The 24,484-nt window shown below is 40.6% G+C and overlaps 1 protein-coding gene across 3 annotated transcripts in view; it reads left to right on the forward strand.

The window, feature by feature from the left end:
• The window catches only part of LOC114647313 (tolloid-like protein 2), a 339,436-nt gene that overhangs the window by 198,193 nt on the left and 116,759 nt on the right, over positions 1-24,484 (forward strand). For 2 of the 3 annotated variants that reach the window (XM_051923412.1, XM_028796002.2), the window contains exon 3: positions 5,183-5,263. The exons of the other annotated variant lie outside the window; for it this stretch is intronic. In XM_051923412.1, coding sequence (XP_051779372.1) covers positions 5,183-5,263 — 81 coding nt within the window. The remainder of the gene's footprint in view (positions 1-5,182; positions 5,264-24,484) is intronic. 3 annotated transcript variants of the gene reach the window in all.

Below are 24,484 nucleotides of genomic sequence, written 5' to 3' on the forward strand. Positions count from 1 at the left end.
TCTGATTGTAACATCCGCTACGTGCCCTCTTTTAATTGCGAGAAGCAGATATATATAGCCAAATTCTCGCGCTTCGTTGCGGCGAAGTACTGCTTTTAATTTTTTATTAAGAAGAAAAGAAAACCTTTTTAAACGGATCGAAAATATACCAATAACAATTTGTTAAGGATCTGTTTTTTTGTGAAGCTCCCTTTTCACAGCTGTCTCGCTACGGCGTGTGTTTCGTTTATTTGACAGTATGTAGATCGTGGTAATTACATTCATGGCATTCGTTTTCTGAATCACAATCTGATTGTATGGGTGTTTACCTGCCAGGTCACGCTTGTGGTTTGTCAGCAAGTCGCCTTACGTCCGCCACGTGCCCTCTTTCTGTTCCCAGAAGCAGATCATAGAATGGTTTTAAAAGTTTACTTTCAAATAATGCAAAGAGTATGCGACATGTGTTTCTCCCTAATTCTGGGCTCATCAGGCATACACAGTCACTGCATCCCCTCTCGGGAATCGAATCTCTATCGTCAGCGCCAGAGGTGAAGCCCCTAACGTTGCGCTACGGCGTGTGGTTCGTTTATACCTCGTGTCATCTCATTAAACATTTATCTCACGAATATGTTATTGCAATCCGCAGCGGGAGCGTTTCTATAAACTTAATTTAAACTTACGTTTTACACCGTGCTTTTTTCCCTTATGAAGATGCTTGTATGCTTCACTCGCTCGCTTCTTATTGTTTCGCTCCCTTCTCAATTGTTTAATGAATTTTTTGTTCTTCGCTGTTTGCGGCTCCTCCTTCATTTCTCCCTACTGCGTTCACAGTCTTTTCACGTGATTATGTGGGAGGCGTGATGACGTGACACTCAACTCCTCCTCCCATGGCCATCGAGCTGCCGTCCATTACAGTATATTATGAAAAAAGAGGTTCCAGTTATAACCATTACGCATTGAATTTCGAAATGAAACCTGCCTAACTTTTGTAAGCAAGCTGTAAGGAATCAGCCTGCCAAATTTCAGCCTTCCACCTACACGGGAAGTTGCAGAATTAGTGATGAGTCAGTCAGTCAGTGAGTCAGTGAGGGCTTTGCCTTTTATTAATTAGTATAGATATGAAAAAGTTTCTGTGTTAACAATGTGTTTACACAGATTACTGTAGGAACGGAACACACATGAAATGCGTGTGTTCCAAATAACGATCTATTATTTCCACTCTAAAACTCCACTTCACTCCCAGATAATCAATCAAGGCATGAGCTGGGAGATGCTCGTGCACGTTCTAAGTCGGTGGGGGGATGGAATAGCCGGCTGCTTTCAGTTTGTCTTTATCAGCACATTTAGATGACAAAAGATGCTGGAATAGAGGTTTGAACGGATTTAAGAAGCGATTTAAGGTGGGCCGGATCTACGAGTTTTTTCGTAGGCTCTGGTAATTCTAGTGTTAAGTGAACTGTTATTTCCCAGATTCTGTGTTTTGAGAATAATATAGAAATTAGAAACTAAGTTTGGCAAAAACATATTTATATGTACTAAGCAGTTTTGTGGGAATAGTATATTTTTTTTCTTTTTAACAATATTTTCATCTTGATTTCCATTTTAATTTTCCAGATGTTCTAATTGTTTAATTAATTCATTATTTACTAATTAGTGGGTCTGATGCTAAAGTAGTTGTAGTCTTTCATGATTCAGTGTTGTTTGCCTGGGTGTCTGCTTGTTTTTAATTTTCATTAATAAACCTCCTTTCCCAGTTCCTCTGTACCACAGTTAAAGAAGTTGAGGGCATCCATGTATCCATGTAAATGCTCCACAATATCTCAAGTAGCTCCTTATATTACAATCCACTACAAGAAACCTCCGTTTTACAAATACCCACCACCTTCGCCCCCCTGTGACCAAACTTCATAAAATGGGTGACCGAACCTTTGCAGCCGCTGCTCCACAGCTCTGGAATGCCCTACCAGAGAGCCTAAGAACACAGCAGAGTGTGGGCTGTTTTAAAAAACAGCTAAAGACTTTTATATTTAGGAAAGCTTATTAACAAGAATGCTATAATTATTGTTGTTTTATCTCTGTTTTTATCTTACTTTGCCTTTGTTTAAACTTTTTATGTTGCAATTTGAGATTTAGGGCGGCACGGTGGCGCAGTGGGTAGCGCTGCTGCCTCGCAGTTGGGAGATCTGGGGACCTGGGTTCGATTCCCGGGTCCTCCCTGCGTGGAGTTTGCATGTTCTCCCCGTGTCTGTGTGGGTTTCCTCCGGGCGCTCCGGTTTCCTCCCACAGTCCAAAGACATGCGGGTTAGGTGGATTGGCGATTCTAAATTGGCCCTAGTGTGTGCTTGGTGTATGGGTGTGTTTGTGTGTGTCCTGCGGTGGGTTGGCACCCTGCCCAGGGTTGTTTCCTGCCTTGTGCCCTGTGTTGGCTGGGATTGGCTCCAGCAGACCCCCGTGACCCTGTGTTCGGATTCAGCGGGTTGGAAAATGGATGGATGGATGGAATTTGAGATTTACTGCTAATGTAAAGCTATAAATAAAATGCATTATTATTATTATTAATAAGATGCAATGAAGGGAGCAAACTGCTCAGAGAAAGGGCGAAACATAATGAAATCAACAAAAGAGAGTAGAGCAGGGAGCTGCGGTGTGTGAACACGGGCTCAGTCTGAATCATGTCGATGAGAGGAGCTTTAACATGTACTTTAAATCTTAGTTTAGGACAGAGAGGATCAGATTTATGAGACATTAGGGACTACTGTGAGGTCAATGACAGCTGGTATGATGGCTCCCTCGTGGGCAGAAGAAACTAGACAGTCCACTCAGTCGTTCCTCCTTCTAGACATTCTGCTGCATTTAAACACACTTTTGTTGCCATGAGCATGTTCATAACTATACTTCAAAAATCATTTTTTCCAAATCCATTACTCTGTCTCTTTAAAGGAGTACTCCACCAAAAAATGATATTTTGCTTAAATGTTACTTACCCAGTGTGGTTTATAGTGACGGCTGAGAAAAATCTCACTTTTTCATGTAGAAAGTAGGTAAGACACTTTATTATTCAATGGCCAATACCTGACAGCAGCAAACAATATTAAAACGTCCATGTCATGTTACTCATGTCACATAATCTACATGCAAAGTCACCCAGTCGTTGCAGGCGGCAGAGAGCGGTAGACTGGACAGAACTGAGCTAAAGCTGAACAGAGCAAAGTACACAGATGTCCTTCATGAAATTCTGCTGTGAAGCACTCTGGTCCTCAGGCTGGGCCGAAAGTCTTCCTTCCAACAGCACAATGGCCGTAAGCTCAAAGACAACACAGGAGGAGCTTAGGGATAACTCTGGGATTATTCTTGAGAGGCCCAGAATCTAAACCACTAAGAACAGCAGTTCTGAAGGCAGAAGGGGGTCCAACATAGTACTACCAAGGTGTGCTTAATAAAGTGGCTGGTGAATGTAGTGCACTTTAGGCATTTTCTTTGTACAGAACTCTGCATTTCAAGATACATGAAGTATACAGGTGCTGGTCATAAAATTAGAATATCATGACAAAGTTGATTTATTTCAGTAATTCCATTCAAAAAGTGAAGTTTGTATATTAGATTCATTCATTACACACAGACTGATGTATTTCAAATGTTTATTTATTTTAATGTTGATGATTATAACTGACAACTAATGAAAGTCCCAAATTCAGTATCTCGGAAAATTAGAATATCAATTAAGACCAATGCAAAAAAAGGATTTTTAGAAATGTTGGCCAACTGAAAGGTATGAACATGAAAAGTATGAGCATGTACAGCACTCAATATTTAGTTGGGGCTCCTTTGGCCTGGATAACTGCAGCAATGCGTTATGATATTCTAATTTTATGACCAGCACCTGTAGAATGAAGTATAGAAAGCACTCATTGCATCACACAACAGCATCAAGCTAAGCCATATGGACATCGCAAGAATCCATGAGTGTGGAGGTCTGACCCAGGATCCTTTCACCAGTGTTGTCTTCTTCTCTTGACTCCATTTTGACATCATAAACAAGATGTCTACGCATCTGCTAAACCAGTGAGCCAGGGGAGTGACCTAGCAGCCAAAAGGCCTGTCCTTGCCCAGTGATCATGGTGTGAATTGTTTCATTCCTGTATGAACGTTTCTGCTTTAAATGATGCTCAGTTGGTACTAAGAGGCCCAAAGTGTGCCAAGAAAATATCCCCCACACTATTATACCACCACCATCCTGAACCATTGATACAAGTGTGCATGGGGGACTGCTTATAGGCTCTAGTTGTTGTAATTCCTCGCTGATCCACAGGGTGGCGCTGTATCCTAATGCCTCTTCTCTTCCTGCCCCTGCAGACCAGAAAGATTGACAACCTCACCACCTCTGACATAACTTCTTGGCCTGGCCTGTATTTAACCGCAAGTGTCACCATCTTAAGAATCTGTTCTCAGATTTGCGTCCATGGAAATGTATTCTGATGAAAAGCATTTATAATTTTTTTTGTATTTACAATGTACGGGGTCACATTGTCGCCCCCAAACCTTTATCTTGTCTTGTCTTCTTTTAGACCATATATCTTGTATCCCATGTTTACTTATATTAAACTTTAAAGTAGGTCCTTTCTTATTTCTGAAGCAGCTTTCTTCATGGTTTCTGAAAGTCTTTTTTATAAGAGCCCTGGCCTTATTATATGCACATTATTTTATATGCACGTGTGTTTCTTTTAATTTTCTAAATTTTGTTTTTTTTGGTGCTCAGATGTAATAGATGAAGATGTGCTGAACTGCTACAATGTGAAGGATTGCATTTTATTCCTAAGCAGGGTTCGCTTCCCTGCGTGGAGTTTGCATGTTCTCCCCGTGTCTGCGTGGGTTTCCTCCGGGCGCTCCGGTTTCCTCCCACAGTCCAAAGACATGCAGGTTAGGTGGATTGGCGATTCTAAATTGGCCCTAGTGTGTGCTTGGTGTGTGGGTGTGTTTGTGTGTGTCCTGCGGTGGGTTGGCACCCTGCCCGGGATTGGTTCCTGCCTTGTGCCCTGTGTTGGCTGGGATTGGCTCCAGCAGACCCCCGTGACCCTGTGTTTGGATTCAACGGGTTGGTAAATGGATGGATGGATGGATTTCTCTTTGTCTTGATGGTTTCTGAAAGTATGAAACATGAAGGTGTCCCTAACATCTCTGTGTCTCTCTCTCTGCTCTCTTTCAGGTGGTTTTGAAGAACAAAGCCGCTTTCTGAGCCAGAACTCTAGCACGTCAGCAAATCTTAAAAACAGAAAAGTTAAAAAGGGTAATGTGGTACCCCACCCAGACCTTTGGGTATCTTTAATATTTTTTTATTAAATGTTTTCTGCCATTTCAGTGGTGTCTATTTCACGCTTGTGAATGTGCTTCTCTTAACTATTGCTAGAATATTCCAGCGTTCAGGAGGTTGGTGTTGGGGGCTTATGTTTCAACACCTATTTAAATGTGTCCGCTGAGCCCTCTGTTAGAAGCATGAGACACAATTGTCCATTTTCACATCAGTGGGCTAGACTAATAAATGGCAATAATGCTTCTGGTGCCATCTTGACAAGGTTATGGGTGGGTGAGAGTGCAATGCCGGTTATCAACAAGCACAGTCGATCATGCTAGAATACAGATGGGAACGGTCGCAAGTCCAGCCCAGTAACAGCTTATTCATTGGCTAACACTGAATTTCCTGTGATATCGGCACTGCAAAGGCCACTGAAAGACGTGTACAACTTTAGGTTAAAAGTCAAATAAAAATGAGTGAAAACATCATTAGGAAGAGAATGTGTCTCGCACTTGTGCAAATCTGAGATACTTCAACACGGTCGGTTCACCCATTGAGCTTCACAGCGTGCCACTAAATAATCCTGAGGTACTGCAGCTGTGGAATTAAACACGTTTCATCCCTTTGCGATTCGCTGATTTACAGTTAGCTAATCCGCCTGTTTGCAGGTTTGTCATCAATAATTACAGGCAGTCGTCAACTTACAACCTATGCACTTTACAACTGTCCAACTTATGACTGCTACCGCGTCTGGCAGTGTGATTGTTGCTAAACTGGGCATACGACAATTTTCACCACGACAGCTCTTTTCTTCCTACTGTCTCTATAGTCAGTGTTGATGTATGCCATGACTTAATCATCTTGACTTCAGTTTATTACCTGCAGCGGCTTTGGCTACGTTCAGTTTATTATTGATTGTGGTAATAGATTATAACTCTAACAACATTGACCATCCATCCATTATCCAACCCGCTATATCCTAAGTACAGGGTCACAGGGGTCTGCCGGAGCCGATCCCAGCCAACACAGGGTGCAAGGCAGGAAACAAACCCTGGGCAGGGCGCCAGCCCACCGCAGAACACTGACCAATAAACTCAAATAATAATCACTAACATCAATGTCCACAACAGTGCAGTTTAACATGAATGTATGTATGAAAAACCCTGTGAACAGCCTTCTGAAAGTGATGTGAAGTTTTGTCCTACCAGGACCCTGATGCAGTGTTAGAATTTGAAGACGTATCCAATCAGTTCAAACTCACACGGATAGGCAGGCATAGGACAGCACATGCATCCAGGTATAAAACTGTAATGCAAGGTGGTCAAGTTGTAATCCAGTTGTGGGTATGAGACGTATTCACAAACAGACGGATGATCGTGAATCCCATGGCGTCTTTAAGGTTCCTTTTTAAAGGTTCGCCTGTTGAACCTTCTTCCCAGCAGGCCTACACCCTTCTAAGCTGTCCAGTATTGTTATAATGCCGGGGGCTGGTGGGAGCTGTAGGAATTTTTAAGTAGCACTGCTACAACTTAAGTGATACATACAGTCATGTTTGAATATATATACCGGTCCATCCTACGTCCAGATCACCTTATGACATATCGGTTTGAACCAAACGTGGTCATACCTTGACGACTGGCTGTAAATGGAAATGATTTTGCAAGTTTTGTGACCTACTGCTGAATACCACAGATGACGCTGTAGCTGCGCTACTTAAATGGACCGCAGATCCCAGCAACCATGGGAATACTGCTTCATTGGGCAGCTTTGGTTGTTGCCCCGAGAGCTTCTGGGTGAAACAAAGATTGTTTTATTACAGAATTTTGCTCTAATATAGCTGCTTTATAGCACCCCACATGTACAGCCTTACCTGCATGTGGACAACTGCCGCAAACAACAAGACTTACTAGCTCTCCATAAGCAGACCAAGCAGTTAAGCTACACCTGTGCCAATCACCAAAGCAGATGCCCACTCATTGAGCAGTTTTTATTGGAGCGGGTTCCCCCTCGACTGCCAACCCCTGTGGGAATATGGCAATCACCCAAACCAGGTGCTTTTACCACTATACCTGGAATATATTATCATGGAGATTCCTATGTTCATTAGTTTGCTTCACCTACGCTATAGTTACTGTTAGTTATATCGTTTATATGAGCTTTAGGTAGCTACTTCCTATCACCCCAGCCTTACCTACAGATGGAGACAACTGCCTCAAGCAGACCAAAAGGTCATCTTCAGACCTGAGCTACACCTGGGCCTCGTCTGTCTTGTTTTGGTTGAGTTCTGCGGTGACTCAGTCTTCCCTCTCAGAGTCTTTATTGTGAAGACCATAACAGAATGCCCCAAATCGCATCTCAAGCCTTTGCATGTTTACTCTTACCACCCTGACCACTCTCAGGGCTGACTTCTATTGTAGTTCCACACTTCCCTCTTTCGTTTACATCTCTAACCCCAGGCAATTAGAGTACCAGAACAGGCAGAAGATAAAGTGATACATTTATTCATATATTATAAATAATAATAATTTACATTTTTATAGCACTTTTCTCACTACTCAAAGTGCTATAGCGAGTGTGGAGCCACTTCAACCACAACTAATGTGTGGCATCCACCTGGATGATGCAACAGCGGCCATTTTTGCACCAGGTGGTAAAGTGGAGAGAGAGAGATTGCCAATTAGAGATAGGTGATGATGAGGGGACCAGAATGACTAGGTCATGGAGGGCAATTTAGCCTGGACATCGGGATACACCCTACTCTTTACAAAGGATTCCCAAAAAAGTTTTATGACCACAGAGAGTCAGGATCTCAGTTTAACGTCTCATCCGGAAGATGACACCATTTTTACAGCAAAGCATTCACTGTCACTACACTGGGGCATTGGGATCTCCATTCAAACCACAGGGTAAGTGTCCCCTGATGGCTTCACCAACACCTATTTCAGCTTTTTTCTAGATAGTCTCCCATCTAAATACTGACTGGGTCCAAACATGCTTAGCTTCAGGTGAATGACCTTTTCTGAAGTACACGTGGTATGGCCGTTTGCTCATAATATAAGCCGAGCGCAAAGGGGAGTGTTGTCAAAATAATATTAATACAACCTGTACAGTAGGCTACTAGGTGACTCTCTGTTTTAATATGTTCTTTGGTCTCTCGCTTGATGTGGTCTGGTTTGAATGGAGTGGCCTTCTTCATGAACAGAGCAGCTTAGAGACATTTTGACTCTGCACACCTCAGCGTTATCCATTTCAAATTGTCCTTGACATGCCTTTTGCACCAGTGAGTGTTTGGTTCCCAGTGACTCACCTCAGGAAAACTCAGTGTCCACTTCAGTCCAGCTGCCAGCCTGTTCATGTACTTTCAATCTCTGCCACCTGTGTTCTTCCAGGCTAGCTGGCAGTCAGATCCTACTTTGAAATTTCATCTTGAGGTATTCAGCATGCAGAAGCCTTATGTGATAAATGGATTGGCTTAAACATTACTAAAATTAAATAAGTATAAAGATAATTTGACAAATAACAGCAGTCAAAAAATATTTATCACCATATATGCTGTCAATATTTTATCTCCTTTCCACCATCATTTTCTGTCATTCAACATTGTGGTTTCTGTGAGAATTTTACCCAGAAGGCACTGGGAGATGTGCCGCATATGATGTCACCAGAGTGACCATTTAAAGGATAGCACTCACGTCCCTTTGATTATCCGAGGATCTGGATGTTGGTAGTTTTTAATGCATTATTTCTTTTGGTATAATTCAGGCATTATAAGACTTCACTTTTGTTTAAAGGTTTTAGTTTTTGGATAAGCCTTTAGGATTTTTTTTCCAAGATCATTTTGTTTTCCCAGTTACAAACTGGGAATGTTTTCTTACCACATCACTTCTTCAGAGTCCAATGCAGACAGACCCAAAGTAAGTACAGTAATCCCTCGCTACTTCGCAGTTCACTTTTCACGGATTCACGACTTCGCGGGTTTTTAAATACAAGTGATTGCCCGCCTATCACGGAAGTTATGTTCCAGACCCATCAGCAACAGGAGAAAATCCGCGATATAGAAAGACCATATAAATAAACATTTTATAGTTTAAGCCTTAAAATACCCATCCCACATGCTTTAAACACATGTAAACTTATAAAACACACTTTGTTAACACATATGATATGTGGATGTTGGGCTAAGGATATGAGTAACATCTCACTATTATAAAACATTTTAACTTCACGCAAGACAAGACAGTGAGACAGGAAAATTGGTGATGTACAGGCTTTTAAATTATTGACACGCAGAGCGACAAGCAGCACAAAGCCAGCACAAAGTCCACTTCTCCTTAGCGTTCATTCAGCTCCCCACCCCCTTGACAGTGCGAAGTGGCAGGAGCGTACTGCGGTTCCGGGGAGGGGGGGTTTGAGCGAAGGTGCGTTCAGCTCTCACACACCCACACACACACACACACACACTCCTTCTTCCAAACGCGCAGAGCGACAAGCAGGCATTTTGGCAGACGCAGCACAAACTCCATTTCTGCTCAGCGTGAGTTCAGCTGTCCCCCTTCACAAAGCGAGTGCAGACACATCGACGTCTGATCACTGCGTGCAGTGTGCAGTGTTGGTCTGCGGTGTTTAAGAATGTAGAAAGTGTTTAAGAGCATAGGAAGTGTTTATAAGAGTGTGGGAAAGGTTAACAAGAGAGTGAGAAAGGTTTATAAGAGTGTGGGAAGGGTTTATAAAGCCTTAAAATATGTATAAATAATAAAATAAATATAGGTCGCTACTTCGCGGATTTTCACCTATCGCGGGGGGCTCTGGAACGTAACCCCCGCGATAGGTGAGGGATTACTGTAAACACAATTAAACTTTGGATTGCGAGCGGAGTGGTATAGGGGCGGAGTGGTGGCTCTGAGGCTAAGGATCTGCGCTGGTATCCAGAAGGTTGCCGGTTTGAATCCCCGTCAGTGCCAAAAGAGATCCTACTCTGCTGGGCCCTTGAGCAAGACCCTTAACCTGTAATTGCTCCAGGGGCACTGTACAATGGCTGACCCTGCGCTCTGACCCCAAGGGGTATGCGAAAACTAACAAATTTCTAATACGAGAAATCGTATAAGACGAAATAAAGAACAAAAAAAAAAAAAAAAAAAAAAAAACTTGGTCTGCAAGTGTTTTGCAAGACGAGCAAAAATTTGTAATAAATTTTGACTTGATAAACGAGCGAGGTCTTTCAATACGAGTAGTATGTATATACTATACTTTGTCTGCCAAGCATCACATGATCACAACTGAGCCAATGGTGGTTCTTCTGTCTCGCTATGGGATTGTGGATAATCGTCTCCCATGCTCGGTGTCAGTCGGTGTGCCTCACTCATATAGTCAACATCTGTACCAGCGTATACTGTTTACTATAGCATGGTGACTGTGTGTGTATGTGTGTGTAAGGCATTTGTTTATTTTGTGTCCAAGTGTAATGACTGTTCTTTAGTAGCTGTACTGCAACAAAAAAAAATTTGTAGAAAAGAACCACCCGAATAAGGCTGTAGCAGTGCGAGCGATGAATCTTTTTAACGACAATGTAATGTCACATTTCTGTAAAATCCTCAAAAGGAGGCAAAAGTAACTGTCATTGGATCAGTTCTTTGTTAAAGTCGCAAAATAAGAAAAAGATTCCAGTGAGCCAACAGATAGCTGGGATTCCGTTAGTTAGAGTGAAAGTCGTCCTACACAATGACCCTCCTCTCCTCTCTCTTGTCTACCTCACACCAGCCATGATTCTTTTCAAAGGTAAAGTTCAGGTTAATTTGTTTTATGTATTTTACTTTATATTTTGTATTAATCATTTTTATATGATTTTTTTAGGTTGTATAACAAATCATCTGAGTTTCCATTATTTCTTATGAGGAAATTTGCTTTAATATACGAGTGCTTTGGATTACAAGCACGTTTCTGGAACGAATTATTCTCGCAAACTAAGGCGTCACTCTACTTAAATAGAACTTTATTTGTCCCCTGGGGGGATTGCTTTTTTCTTTACAGGAGCTATTCAGATAAATAATAATAAAGTATCTATCTATCTATCTATCTATCTATCTATCTATCTATCTATCTATCTATCTATCTATCTATCTATCTATCTAAATAATTAATCAATAAATAAATAAATAAATACAAACACACGCGCACACTATGGTCTGAACACACACAAGAATGACATAACAAGAAGAACATTTTATAAAAAAGAGAGAAAAGTTTCTGGCTTGTCCGTCTCAATGAGACGCTATCCAGGCGTATTGCTGTTAGTATTCATTCTCCTGAAAGTCCTCAGTGTTAGTGTGTCACAGAACAGCTGTGCAGCATTGGTCATAATGGCACTCAGTTTTGTTTTCATTCTCTCCTTCGGTACGACCTCCACAGGTTCCAGAGTACGTCTCATAACTGAGCCTGCTCTTTTAATTAGCTTGTTGATTCGGTGGGCCTCGCTTGAAGTGATGTTACCCGTCCAACACACCACAGTGTGTAAAATCACTCCGACCATCACGGAGTTGTAGAAGATGTAAAGGATGTCACTTCCCACATTAAAGGAGCGCAGTCTCCTAAGGAAAAGGAGTCGGCTGAGCCCTTTCTCTTCTAGTTGTTCTGTGTTCCGAGACCGGTCCAAACTGCCATTGGTGTCGACCACATAAGAAGCACAAACCAATGAGAGCGAAATTAAAGTCTGTGTTTTCAAAGCTCATGATTAGAGTGAAGGATGCATTGACCTGCCTGCTCCACAGGGTTTATATCACCATGACAAAGCTGATTTTTGATTTCTCCAGGGCCAACAGGGAAATCTGGATGGTTTTGAAGGGAGACTGTCCAAGAGATCAGACGTTCAAATAAAAGAAACAAACTTACAGTTTTAACCTCCTTCTTAACACTTTAAAGCATAAGAAATATAACGCAGTAGTAAAGTCACATTTCCCCTACAGTATATCCATGCAGTTTGTCTCATCATTGGTGACATCTGAAAACTTGACTATATGCTTTTCTATATATAATCACTAGCTAAGATAAATTTTGTCTGGTCCATTGGATGTGATTGTTTTAGACTTTTCACTCTTTTCAGCTTATTTAATATCACTGTAATGTTTCCTGTATTTGCCAGATTACAGACCTTTTCACTTGTTAGAAAAACTGCAGAAGATAAGAATTTGTGTCATCGTTCTTTTCCTCTTCAGTAAGTGCCATTTCCCCTCACACTGTTCTAATGCTGTGTGTTTCAGAGAGCACAAACAGGGCACTTCATACTTTGCTGGGGGTCAATGTTATGTTATGGGTCATAAGGGAAATGGAAGGAAATAATTCAGCTTCTCTGAAAATAGCCGCCTCAGTTCCTCTAATTTGTTGAGAACCATTTAGAATGAAAGGAGTGGTTTTCACCTTGTAATGAGTACTTTTACAGGCCATGCAAGTCCAGTTTTCACATTACTCTGTTGTCCATTCCTAAGAAGCAACAGTAAAAATGTGTTTGTTAGCAGGTATTTACAGGATGCCTGCTGTTTGACTCGTGCTTCATTTTATCTTTCCCTTTATACACATTTATTGCCTTTTTCTTTCCGTTTGAGTGTTTTTACAAATTCCTGACTCAGACACTGGCCAGATCCCTGTCAGCATTTTTATAGGCCTCACAAAGCTTCCCCCCCCCTCTCATTGTGGCACCAGGCAGCCCTGAGGGAGTTCTTGAACATAGCATTGCCCTGGCAGTCTCAGGCTGTGCCCATAAACAGGCCCAATTAAGGTAAATTGGGAAAGACCCCCCTGCACACCTAAATAACTTCCAGCTGTTGCTGACTCTGCAGTTTTCCTTTATCTTTGTAAGCAGGACACAAGTAAAAAAAAAAAAAAAAAAAACAACATGCCTGTTAGCGATTAATAGAAACACAGCTCTGCTTAAGAGACCCGGGCTCATCATGTAACCAGAATAGAACTTTATTTGTCCCCAGGGGAAATATGTCTTTTTATAGATGATAGATAGATAGATAGATAGATAGATAGATAGATAGATAGATAGATAGATAGATAGATAGATAGATAGTGAAAGGCACTATATGATAGATTGATATGAAAGACACTATATAATAGATAGTGAAAGGCACTATATGATATTGATATACAGAGAAAGGCACTATATAATAGATAAATAGATAGATAGATAGATAGATAGATAGATAGATAGATAGATAGATAGATATGAAAGGCACTATATAATAGATAGTGAAAGGCACTATATGATATTGATATATAGTGAAAGGCACTATATGATAGGTAGATATGAAAGGCACTATATAATAGATAGTGAAAGGCACTATATGATAGATTGATATGAAAGACACTATATAATAGATAGTGAAAGGCACTATATGATATTGATATACAGAGAAAGGCACTATATAATAGATAAATAGATAGATAGATAGATAGATAGATATGAAAGGCACTATATAATAGATAGTGAAAGGCACTATATGATATTGATATATAGTGAAAGGCACTATATGATAGGTAGATATGAAAGGCACTATATAATAGATAGTGAAAGGCACTATATGATAGATTGATATGAAAGACACTATATAATAGATAGTGAAAGGCACTATATGATATTGATATATAGTGAAAGGCACTATATGATAGATAGATAGATATGAAAGGCACTATATAATAGATTGATATATAGTGAAAGGCACTATATGATAGATAGATATGAAAGGCACTATATAATAGATAGTGAAAGGCACTATATATTGATTGATAGATTGATATGAAAGACACTATATTATATAGATCAGATAGATTTGAAAGGCATTATATGATATAGATAGATTGATATGAAAGGCGCTATATAATAGATAAAGAAAGGTACTACAGTGGAACCTCGGTTTGCGAGCATAATTCATTCCAGAAACGTGCTCGCAGTCCAAAGCACTTGTATATCAAAGTGAATTTCCCCATAAGAAATAATGGAAACTCAGATTTGTTCCACAACCCAAAACTATTCATTTAAAAATTATTAATACAAAATATTAAGTAAAAATACATTAAACAAATTAACCTGCACTTTACCTTTGAAAAGAATCATGGCTGGTGTGAGTGAGTTTCTAAACTCTTGTGGGATTCCACCCAACGGGACAATACACGGAAGAGCGTCCCAAAGCAATCGCAGTGTCCCAGCACTGTAGCAGTTCACCGTAAAAGCGAATCCGAAAAGAATCGCGGACATGCTATAAGCTCCTGCCATTGAGGGGTGATACAAGGAACATTATAAATGCGCAGGGCACAGTATTACGGCCCTGCCTGACTGCTGTGTCTGTGTATAGGAGAGTGGCAGATCCTGCTACAATAAATAACTGCACTGTTGCTGGTTCAAGCTGAATAAAGCTAAAGTAATGAGACTCAGCCTCGTGTTTTGGGGCGCATGACAGGGACTCGTACGTCACAGCACACACACACGCGTGCACACACACACACACACACACACACACAGTCACAATGCTGTAGTAAACAGTATACGCTCGTATAGAGAATAGGAGATGATTGCCCACAATCCCGCAGCAAGAGAGAGAGAGAGAAGAACCATCAGCTCAGTTGTGATCACATGACGCTCAGCAGACAAAGCGTATACATACTTCTCATATTGCAAGACCTCGCTCGTTGTCAAGTCAAAATTTATTAAAAATTTTAGCTCATCTTGCAAAACACTCGTAAACCAAGTTACTCGCAAACCGAGGTTCCACTGTATATGATATTGATGGATAGATAGATAAATATGAAAGGTGCTATATAATAGATAGATAGTGAAAGGCACTATATGATATAGATAGATCGATATGAAAGACACTAAGATAGATAGAGAGATAGATAGTGAAAGGCACTACAGTATATGATATTGATAGATAGTGATAGGCACTATATGATATAGACAGATTAGACAGATAATTTGAAAGGCACTATACAGTATAATAGACAGTGATTGGCACTATATGATATAGATATATAGATGGATATGAAAGGCACTATATAATAGACAGACAGACAGACAAACACACACACACACTATGGTCTGAACACACATCAGAATGACTAAAAAGAAAAAAATCTAAAAGAAAGAAAACGTCTGACTTGGCAGTCCTAGTCCCAGTCCCAGTGAGGCGCTATGCAGATGTACTGCTGTTGATATAAAGAAGCCCCCATCTCGTTTGACACACTTTGGCTGAAAGTCATCAGTATTAGTGTGCCAAAGAGAGAAGGTGCAGCATCCAAATTAATAGCAGGTGTCAAATAAATAAGGAAATGCCACAGAAAAGGTTTGGGGCAGCCCCCCGTATACTTGAAAAAGGCTACAAAGAAGGCAGTTAGATGCGAGTTGTATGCAGATTCGAGTCCATGACAGAACTGACTTGGATGAAAGAAAATGGCAGTTTTATGGTTAGGCACAGGAAGTGAGGTCATTGGGCCCGGAACCGGAAGTGAGGTCATTGCGGCCAGGCAGAATTTCCCATGATTGGTCTGCAGAAGAAAGAGAACGAGTGTTAATGCACTCCGCCACCCCCTGGTCTGGCGTGGAATTACCGTCATTTGAGCCCTTTAGCTGCCTCCCATGCACACGTGTGTGACACAGGATAAGTGTCTGTGTGTTTGTCTAGTTGCTATGTTTCTGTGACTCCAGTAGATAACGCATTACAAATATTAACCCAGCTTTTACAAGTCCCATTCCAAATGGCATATACAGTGATCCCTCGCTATATCGCGCTGCGCCTTTCGCGGCTTCACTCCATCGCGGATTTTATATGTAAGCATATTTAAATATATATCGCGGATTTTTCGCTGCTTCGCGGGTTTCTGCGGACACTGGGTCTTTTAATTTCTTGTACATGCTTCCTCAGTTGGTTTGCCCAGTTGATTTCATACAAGGGACGCTATTGGCAGATGGCTGAGAAGCTACCCAACTTACTTTCTCTCTCTCTCTCTCTCTTGCGCTGACGTAGGGGGGTGTGAGCAGGGGGGCTGTTCGCACACCTAGACGATAGGGACGTTGCTACCTTCTGTGTGCAGCTGCTTCCTGAAACGACATGCTGGACGGTGCTTCGCATACTTAAAAGCTCAAAGGGCACCTATTGATTTTTGACTGAAAAACAAACTCTGTCTCTCTCTCCCCCTGCTCCTGACGGAGGGGGTGTGAGCTGCCGCCTTCAACAGCTTTGTACCGCGGTGCTTCGCATACTTAAAAGCCAAACAGCCCTATTGATTTGTTTGCTAGAGATTTTTTTCTCTGTCTTTATGACAGTCTCTGCTCCTGACGTGCACTCCTTTGAAGAGGAAGATATGTTTGCATTCTTTTAATTGTGAGACAGAACTGTCATCTCTGTCTTGTCATGGAGCACAGTTTAAACTTTTCAAAAAGAGACAAATGTTTGTTTGCAGTGTTTGAATAACGTTCCTGTCTCTCTACAACCTCCTGTGTTTCTGCGCAAATCTGTGACCCAAGCATGACAATATAAAAATAACCATATAAACATATGGTTTCTACTTCGCGGATTTTCTTATTTCGCGGGTGGCTCTGGAACGCAACCCCCGCGATGGAGGAGGGATTACTGTACTGTAACAAAGACATATGCATTGCGTGGTGCAATACAAAATATAATCCTGAGGTCTACGTTAATTATTTAGATTTCAGCTTCTCTTAGATCTGTAGCACTGCTTGTTGTTCAAAATGGCACTCAGTTTTGTTTTAATTCTCTCCTGTGCCATGACCTCCAGGGAGTCCAGAGTGTGTCCCATACCTGAGCCTGCCATTTTGATTTTGCTTGATAATTTGGTGGGCTTCTCTTGAAGTGATGTTACCAGCCCAGCACACTACAATCCCACTGGCCATCACAGAGATATATAAGATGTGATGGATGTCACTACCCACATTAAAGGAGCACAGTTTCCCAAGGAAGAACAGTCTGCTCTGCCCTTTCTTATACAGTTCCACCAATCAGTCCAACCTATCATTTATGTGGACCTTAAAGTACTTGTAGCAGTGCAACACCTCCACATCCCCTCCCTAAATAGTGACCAGACATAGAAGAAAAGGTAATAAAATGCTACCTAGACGTGCATGTGATTCACAGGAAACCTGACATGAAATTGTGCAACTGATCTTAAACATGCAACCGCAGGAATTCTCTAAGGTGCCATTTTGGAAGACATAGGCAGCTTATGGTTTATGGGAGGCCACAGTTATCCTCCTTCTGTTGTTCTGAGCCTCCTTGCTCATCTGCCATTCAGATAACCCACTTGTATTTGAGACATTTTAAAAAGCACAAACAAATGTATGCTGTGGGAGGAGATCCATAATAATAATGCAAAGTAAGTGCCGACTGACTCTAACTGAGGAACTGAATAACACAAATGAAGACGAACGAGCCAGTTTAACAATCTCAGGTTTATTGCCACCATGCCCTTAACTCGCAGCTTGTCCCAAAATCAGAGGCCTACTGTGTAATAGCCGTGTTATCATTTGCCTTTACATATTCAGAGTCTCTTCAGTAAACACCTTTAGTTAGAAAAGAGCCTGAGAGTGCAATGACTAAGGAAATTACACAAATCACCGGCGGTGAGGGAACCCAGTGCTGTCCAGCCGTAACAGCTGCTACACCGCCTATTGTCACTTCCGCTCTGCTTTTTTATTGTCTCTTTTTATTGCTTCAGCACCTCTAAATCTTAACTCTTTCATTGTGCTTCAGACTTTTAATTTTACATTTGCCAGTTAAGACTTTATACCTTAAAAGTATAAAAATGATTCTGCAAATAGCAATTCTGCAAAAAGTATGGCAGTAGTATTGACCACATTACATTTAGTTGTTGTCAGTAAGGCACATTTCATCTAAGTTCGTACTTAAAGCACACTGTCTGACACTTGCTCTCTCTAGCTTAGAAGGGCTGCAATAGTTTCTTAATTTGCAGGGTATGAGAAAGTCCTTTCATAAATTTGTATTAAGTACACTTGACTGTTATCCTCACAGGTGGCGCAGTGGTAGTACTGCTGCTTTACACTAAGGAGTTTGTGGGTTCGCATCCCGGGTCCTCCCTGTGTGGAGAGCACTTTGAGTACTGAGAAAAGTGCTATATAAATGTAAAGGAAAAAACTCCCCAAAAAAACCCTTTTGGGAAAAATTGGAAGAAACCTTGGGAAAGGCAGTTCAAAAAGAGACCCCTTTCCAGGTAGGTTGGGCGTGCAGTGGGTGTCAAAAAGAAGGGGGGGTCAATAGAATACAATACACAGAACAGAACAAATCCTCAATACAGTATAAAAATAAAAAAAATTACAAGTACGGACCAGAATTTAACAATAGATGATATCCCATAATATGATTTGGATTTGTTTAGAGTCCTGGAGACCTCAGCCATCAAGCTGCCTCCCCCATTTGGCCATTCCACAGCTGAGTCAGTGCTGGGCCAGCCAATTCAATGAAAGGACCCATCTACCCCACGATTCCTGCGATCCTCAATCAGGGATGACTTTACCTTAGGCAGGCAAAACAACTTGGCAGGAGGGCCGTGGCACCAAGTGCCACATTTGAGTACAGAGAAAGAAACAGAATAGGTCAGGGTTAATAACAAATTATAACTATCATGTTACTTATGTTTTAGTGCTAATGACTAACAACAGAGATGCAGTCTGTACAGTTAATCAGCAGCTCTAGTCAGGGTGTGCTAAACTGAAGTAGTGAATCATCAGCCGGGATTTAAAAGCTGGGACAGAGGGGGCATCTCTTATAGTAGCAGGCAGACCATTCCACAGTTTAGGGGCCCTGTAACTAAAAGTTTGACCTCCCATTGCTATTTTATTAATCCTTGGAATCATAAGCAGACCAGCATCTTGAGATCTTAATGTGCCCTCTGGTTTGTAAGTCATGATAAGTTCAGACAAGTATGCCAGACCTCGGCCATTTAATGCTTTATATGTTAAAAGGAGGATTTTGAAATCTGCCCTAAACTTAACCGGGAGCCAGTGTAAGGATTTAAGAACTGGAGTGATGTGTTCGTATTTTCTTGTTCTTGTAATAATTCTTGCAGCAGCATTTTGAATTAACTGGAGGCTGTATAGAGAACAGTTTGGACATCCAGTGAACACAGCATTGCAGTAGTCAATCCTACTAGAAGTAAATGCATGAATTAATTTCTCAGACTCCTGTTTATTTAGAAAACGCCTTAATTTCCCAACATTTTTAAGATGGAAGAAACATGATTTGGACAACTTTGTAATGTGCACTTTAAATGACATGCTAGAGCCAAAGGTAACTCCTGGAGTGCGGGCTGATTCAGTAAATTTAATGGTGATTCCAACTGAGTTAAATGATGACAAAATATTGTTGTGATCAGCGTCATTCCCTCCAACAATTAACATCTCTGTTTTATCTGTATTTAAAGACAAGTAGTTCTCATTCATCCACTCCTTTAATTCACTAACACAACTAATTAAAGACAACATCGGAGAAACTTCATTTGATTTAAATGAAAGGTATAACTGGGTGTTATCTGCATACGAGTGAAAATTAACATTATGTTTCCTAATGATAGATCCCAGTGGAAGCATGTAAAGTGAAAACAGTAAAGGTCCCAGATAGACACTATAATATAGATAGAAAGGCAATATAAGATAGATATAAAGATAGACAGAATGAAAAGCACTGTATCAGACAAATAGATAGATAAATGTGAAAGGCACTTAAAACAGAATGAAAGGCACTATAAAATAGATATGGCGATAGCATGAAAGGTACTATAAAATAGATATAGAAGATGGAATGAAGTTCAAGTTCAAGCACTTTATTGTCATTGTGTAACACAACGAAATTACTTTTTGTGACAGCTTCGAGGTGCATTTAAAGAAAAGTCAAAAAATTCCAAATATGTCATATTGCTCAAAGTACAGCAGCATAAATAGTTATTGCACCTGTTAATGAATAGTACATTACATATTCTACAGTATATTGTATTACATTAGTATATTGCACATTACCATTATAGCTTATTGCACATGTTCAATTTAAAAATGGAATGAAAGGCACAATAAAATGTATAGATAGAATGAAAAGCACTATATCAGACAGACAGATAGATAGATACATAGGAAATGCACTATTTAATATAACTCTGAAATGGCCCTAGTGTGTGTTTGGTGTGTGTGTGTTTTCTCAGCAATAAACTGGCACCCTTCCTTCTTTGTGCCCTGTGCTTGGTGGGATATGCTCCAGTACCCCATAGGGCAGGGGTAGGCAACGTCAGTCCCGGAGAGCCGCAGTGGTTGCAGGTTTTTGTTCCAACCCAGTTTCTTAATGAGCAATCAATTATTGCTGATGAAACACTTATTGCTTAAGTGATAGTTTGATGCTTCATTTTAGTGGTCTCGCTTGTTAAGTCTCCCCGCCCTTAATTGCTTATTTCAATCTTAAACAGCTGCATTCAGTGTGTTAATGGCTCCTTATTTAGTAATAAGATGTAAAAGACAAAGCAGCCAGAAGTTCTCCATCTAGCAGCTAGATGATTGAAATAAGCAATTAAGGGCGGGGAGACTTAACAAGCGAGACCACTAAAATGAAGCATCAAACTATCACTTAAGCAATAAGTGTTTCATCAGCAATAATTGATTGCTCATTAAGAAACTGGGTTGGAACAAAAACCTGCAACCACTGCGGCTCTCCAGGACTGACGTTGCCTACCCCTGCCATAGGGCTATGTGCTGGATTAAGTAGGTTAGAAAATCACATGACATGACTATATAATAGATGGATAGAAATATATTTGTCCTTAGGGGGAAATTTGGCTTTTTACAGAAGCTGTTTAAATAAGTAAATACATAGGTAGATAACTAAATAAATAATAAATAAATATATACACACACACACACACACTTTGGTTTAAAAATACACCAGTTTGACTATAAAGCAAGAAAATGAAAAAGAAAGAAAAGACAAAAAAGAAAGGTTCTGACTGGCTAGCTCCACATGCTACTTTGCTGCACTGGTTTCCAGTTAAAGAATATTTTCGGTTATTTTTTTAAATGTATGTTTTGTATTCATTTGCCATGAAAACACAAGTTGTTAAGTGAAGCTGTATTTATAAATAATAAAGAAGTTTCCCCCCACGGTGGCTTTCAAGTGGAGGCATCGGATCAAATGTGAAATGAAAGCTTCCAACTTTACTGAACGCGTCCACTTCAAAGCAGCTAAGGTTGTGGTTTCAGAATGACAAACTGAGGTTATTGTGAGGTATGTCAGATGTTTCCCGGACGCAGTGCCGGTAAGCCTCCTGCTCTGCTGCAGTGAAGGCATTCATCCTTGATTAGTATTATTTAGCATTTTCTACGTGGATCCCCACCAATCATCTGTTATCCAGATCTTGTCTACAGCTACAGGCTGTAAAGTTTCCCTCCTTGTGTCCCTGCAGTTCTCCTTCTCTCCTTTCTTTCTTGTCTTTTTAGTCTTTTGCCACTCTGTGTTAGTTTCTTGTTTTTGATACCCAAAAGCTTCAGCAATGAGAAGGCAGGTGGTACACATCAGAGTAACATCAACAATGAGTGCCAGGACCCAAGGTTTCCCAGCAGTACGTATCCCAGACCCTTGTACTGCTTCTGCCTGCTTGCCTTCTTCCAATAGTAGATCCTGTTGCCATCTCATCAATGACGCACACTCATCTGGCCATCCACATTATCTAAAAGAATATATGATTCACCTTCTTTCATTGTTCTTTGGTCCAATTCTGATGCTCACATGTCCATTGTAGGTGCTTTCAGTGGTAGACAATGGTCTGCAGCTACACAGCAAGCTGTGATGCATTGTGTGTTCTGACACTTTTATCTCATGAGCAGCATTAAGTTTTTCAGCAGTTCGAGCTATAGTCACTCTTCTGTAGTATCAAACCAGACAGGATAGCCTTTGCTCCCCACACACATTAAATAACCTTGGGTGCCCATGACTCACATGTCATTTCACTAGTTGTCCTTCCGTGGATCACTTTTGGCAGGTACTAACCACTGCATAGCGGGAACACCCACAAGACCTGCTGTGATCCAGTTGTCTAGCTATCACAAGTTGGCTCTTATCAAAGTCACTCAGATCTTTCCTGCTTCTAACACATCGCGTAGCTGCCTAAAATACCCCACTGCTTGACAGGTGCCAGTGTAACGAGATGATCAGTGTTATTCATTTCATCTGTTAAGTGCTTTTAATAATGTGACTGTTATATATAAAGTACTGCATATATGTGATACAGTATCTGCCAATTAATACGAAGAGTACACAACACGTGTTTCACCCTAATCGGGGCTCGTCAGGTGTACACAATTTTGCTTCCTTTTACGGGGATCGAACCTTGGACATCAGTGCCTAAGGTGAAGCCTCTGACATTGAGCCACGGTGGCTGGTTTGCTTACTTGACATGGTGAAGATCGCAAATGAGAGGATGTGGCAGATGTTTGCCCAACTGGCCTACCAACCCCAAGCATTACCTGGTAGGTAACCATCTGATATAGATATATATATATATATATATATATATATATATATATATATATATATATATATATACATATATATATATATATATATATGTGTGTGTGTATATATATATATATTAGGGGGATCCCTACTGCTTGCTTCGCTTGCCAGCAACTTCGCGTCTCTGCCGCTCACGTTATGAAGAGGGGGGCTGAATGCACCCCAAGGAGACACGATTTCTCCTCCGAAACCCCCCCTTAAATGGTGATACAATGGGAAACAAATAGTTTTTATTTTTACCTACTCTTTGCTCAATCAGTTGCTGGCTTGCTGCTGCCATGCCGTGTGATCTGCATCTTGTGTGGCACTTCGAACATTTAAAAGCCTGTGCAGCAGCTGTCTTTGTCATTTGGGCGGAGTGGTGGCTCTGAGGTTAGGGATCTGCACTGGCAATCGGAAGGTTGCCGGTTCAAATCCCGTAAATGCCAAAAGGGATTCTGCTCTGTTGGGCCCTTCAGCAAGGTCCTTAACCTGCAATTGCTGAGCGCTTTGAGTAGTGAGAAAAGCGCTATATAAATTCAAACAATTATTATTATTATTATTATTATTTACTCATTGTCTTTTATTTCCAGCCCCGGCGTGGTTAAATCTCTTGGTACAAAGTCTATTCTCGCAGGACGTGAGTTCTTGATATTTTTTGGTTTATAATTTAAAAACGGAATAAGAATCTGAAAATCTAACAACATCACATTAAAGTTTGATAAAATCTGAAAAGAATTATACCAAACGTATATATGTAGGTTTTAAAATAAGCCAGATTTAAAGCGTGACATAAAACGTGACATAAAAACGTCACCGTTGCACTTTTAGGCTTAGGATTTTATATAGAGTAGATATATATTGACGACCCCCAAAATTTTCTGGGGTTACATTCCTAGAGCACCCGAGAATTGTGAAAAACCGCAAATTTTGGATGTGGTCAAAAAATGCCTATTTTTATAGTTTAAACCCTTAAATATACCTCCAAAACACTTTATCTTCATTTCAAACTCAGCTTAATACATTACCCTATAAAAAAGAATGTAAAGATAAACCTGTACAGTACTGTAGTGCTATGTCTCCCGCAGTGCTAGAATGTTAAATACCATTGTTACCGTTATATATACTGTAATTCATGCAAGTGCGTTTTCTTTGGTATGCGCTGTCATTTTCTTTGGTATAAGTAGGGTAAATACATAATAATTTAATTTAATAAAAATACAGTGAAATGTATGGGTACTCACCAATAATGAATGATATTGATTGAAGATGATGAATTAGCTGTGCAGTACGATGAAGGTATGTAATGAAGATAATGACTACACAGCAAAGCAGAGGATTTACAGCTCCTCAGGTGTCTACTGCGGCATAACTTTTTAGTTCCCGGAGCAAATCCAGTAGTTCAACCTTCTCCTGGAGTGTCTTAAACTTCTTCTGGCGCTTAGGTTCATTGCCAGAAGCATTAGAAGGTGCAGGACTTTTGGGCGGCATCTTAGGGCTTTAAGAAGAACAAAACAGAAAACACGAGAACGCTCAGCAAAACACTTGAGATACAATGCATCTGGAATGTATTCACAGCGCATCACTTTTTCCACATTTTGTTATGTTACAGCCTTATTCCAAAATGGATTAAATTCATTTTTTTCCTCAGAATTCTACACAC

Source organism: Erpetoichthys calabaricus, chromosome 2, assembly GCF_900747795.2.
Source record: "Erpetoichthys calabaricus chromosome 2, fErpCal1.3, whole genome shotgun sequence".
Lineage (NCBI taxonomy): Eukaryota > Metazoa > Chordata > Cladistia > Polypteriformes > Polypteridae > Erpetoichthys > Erpetoichthys calabaricus.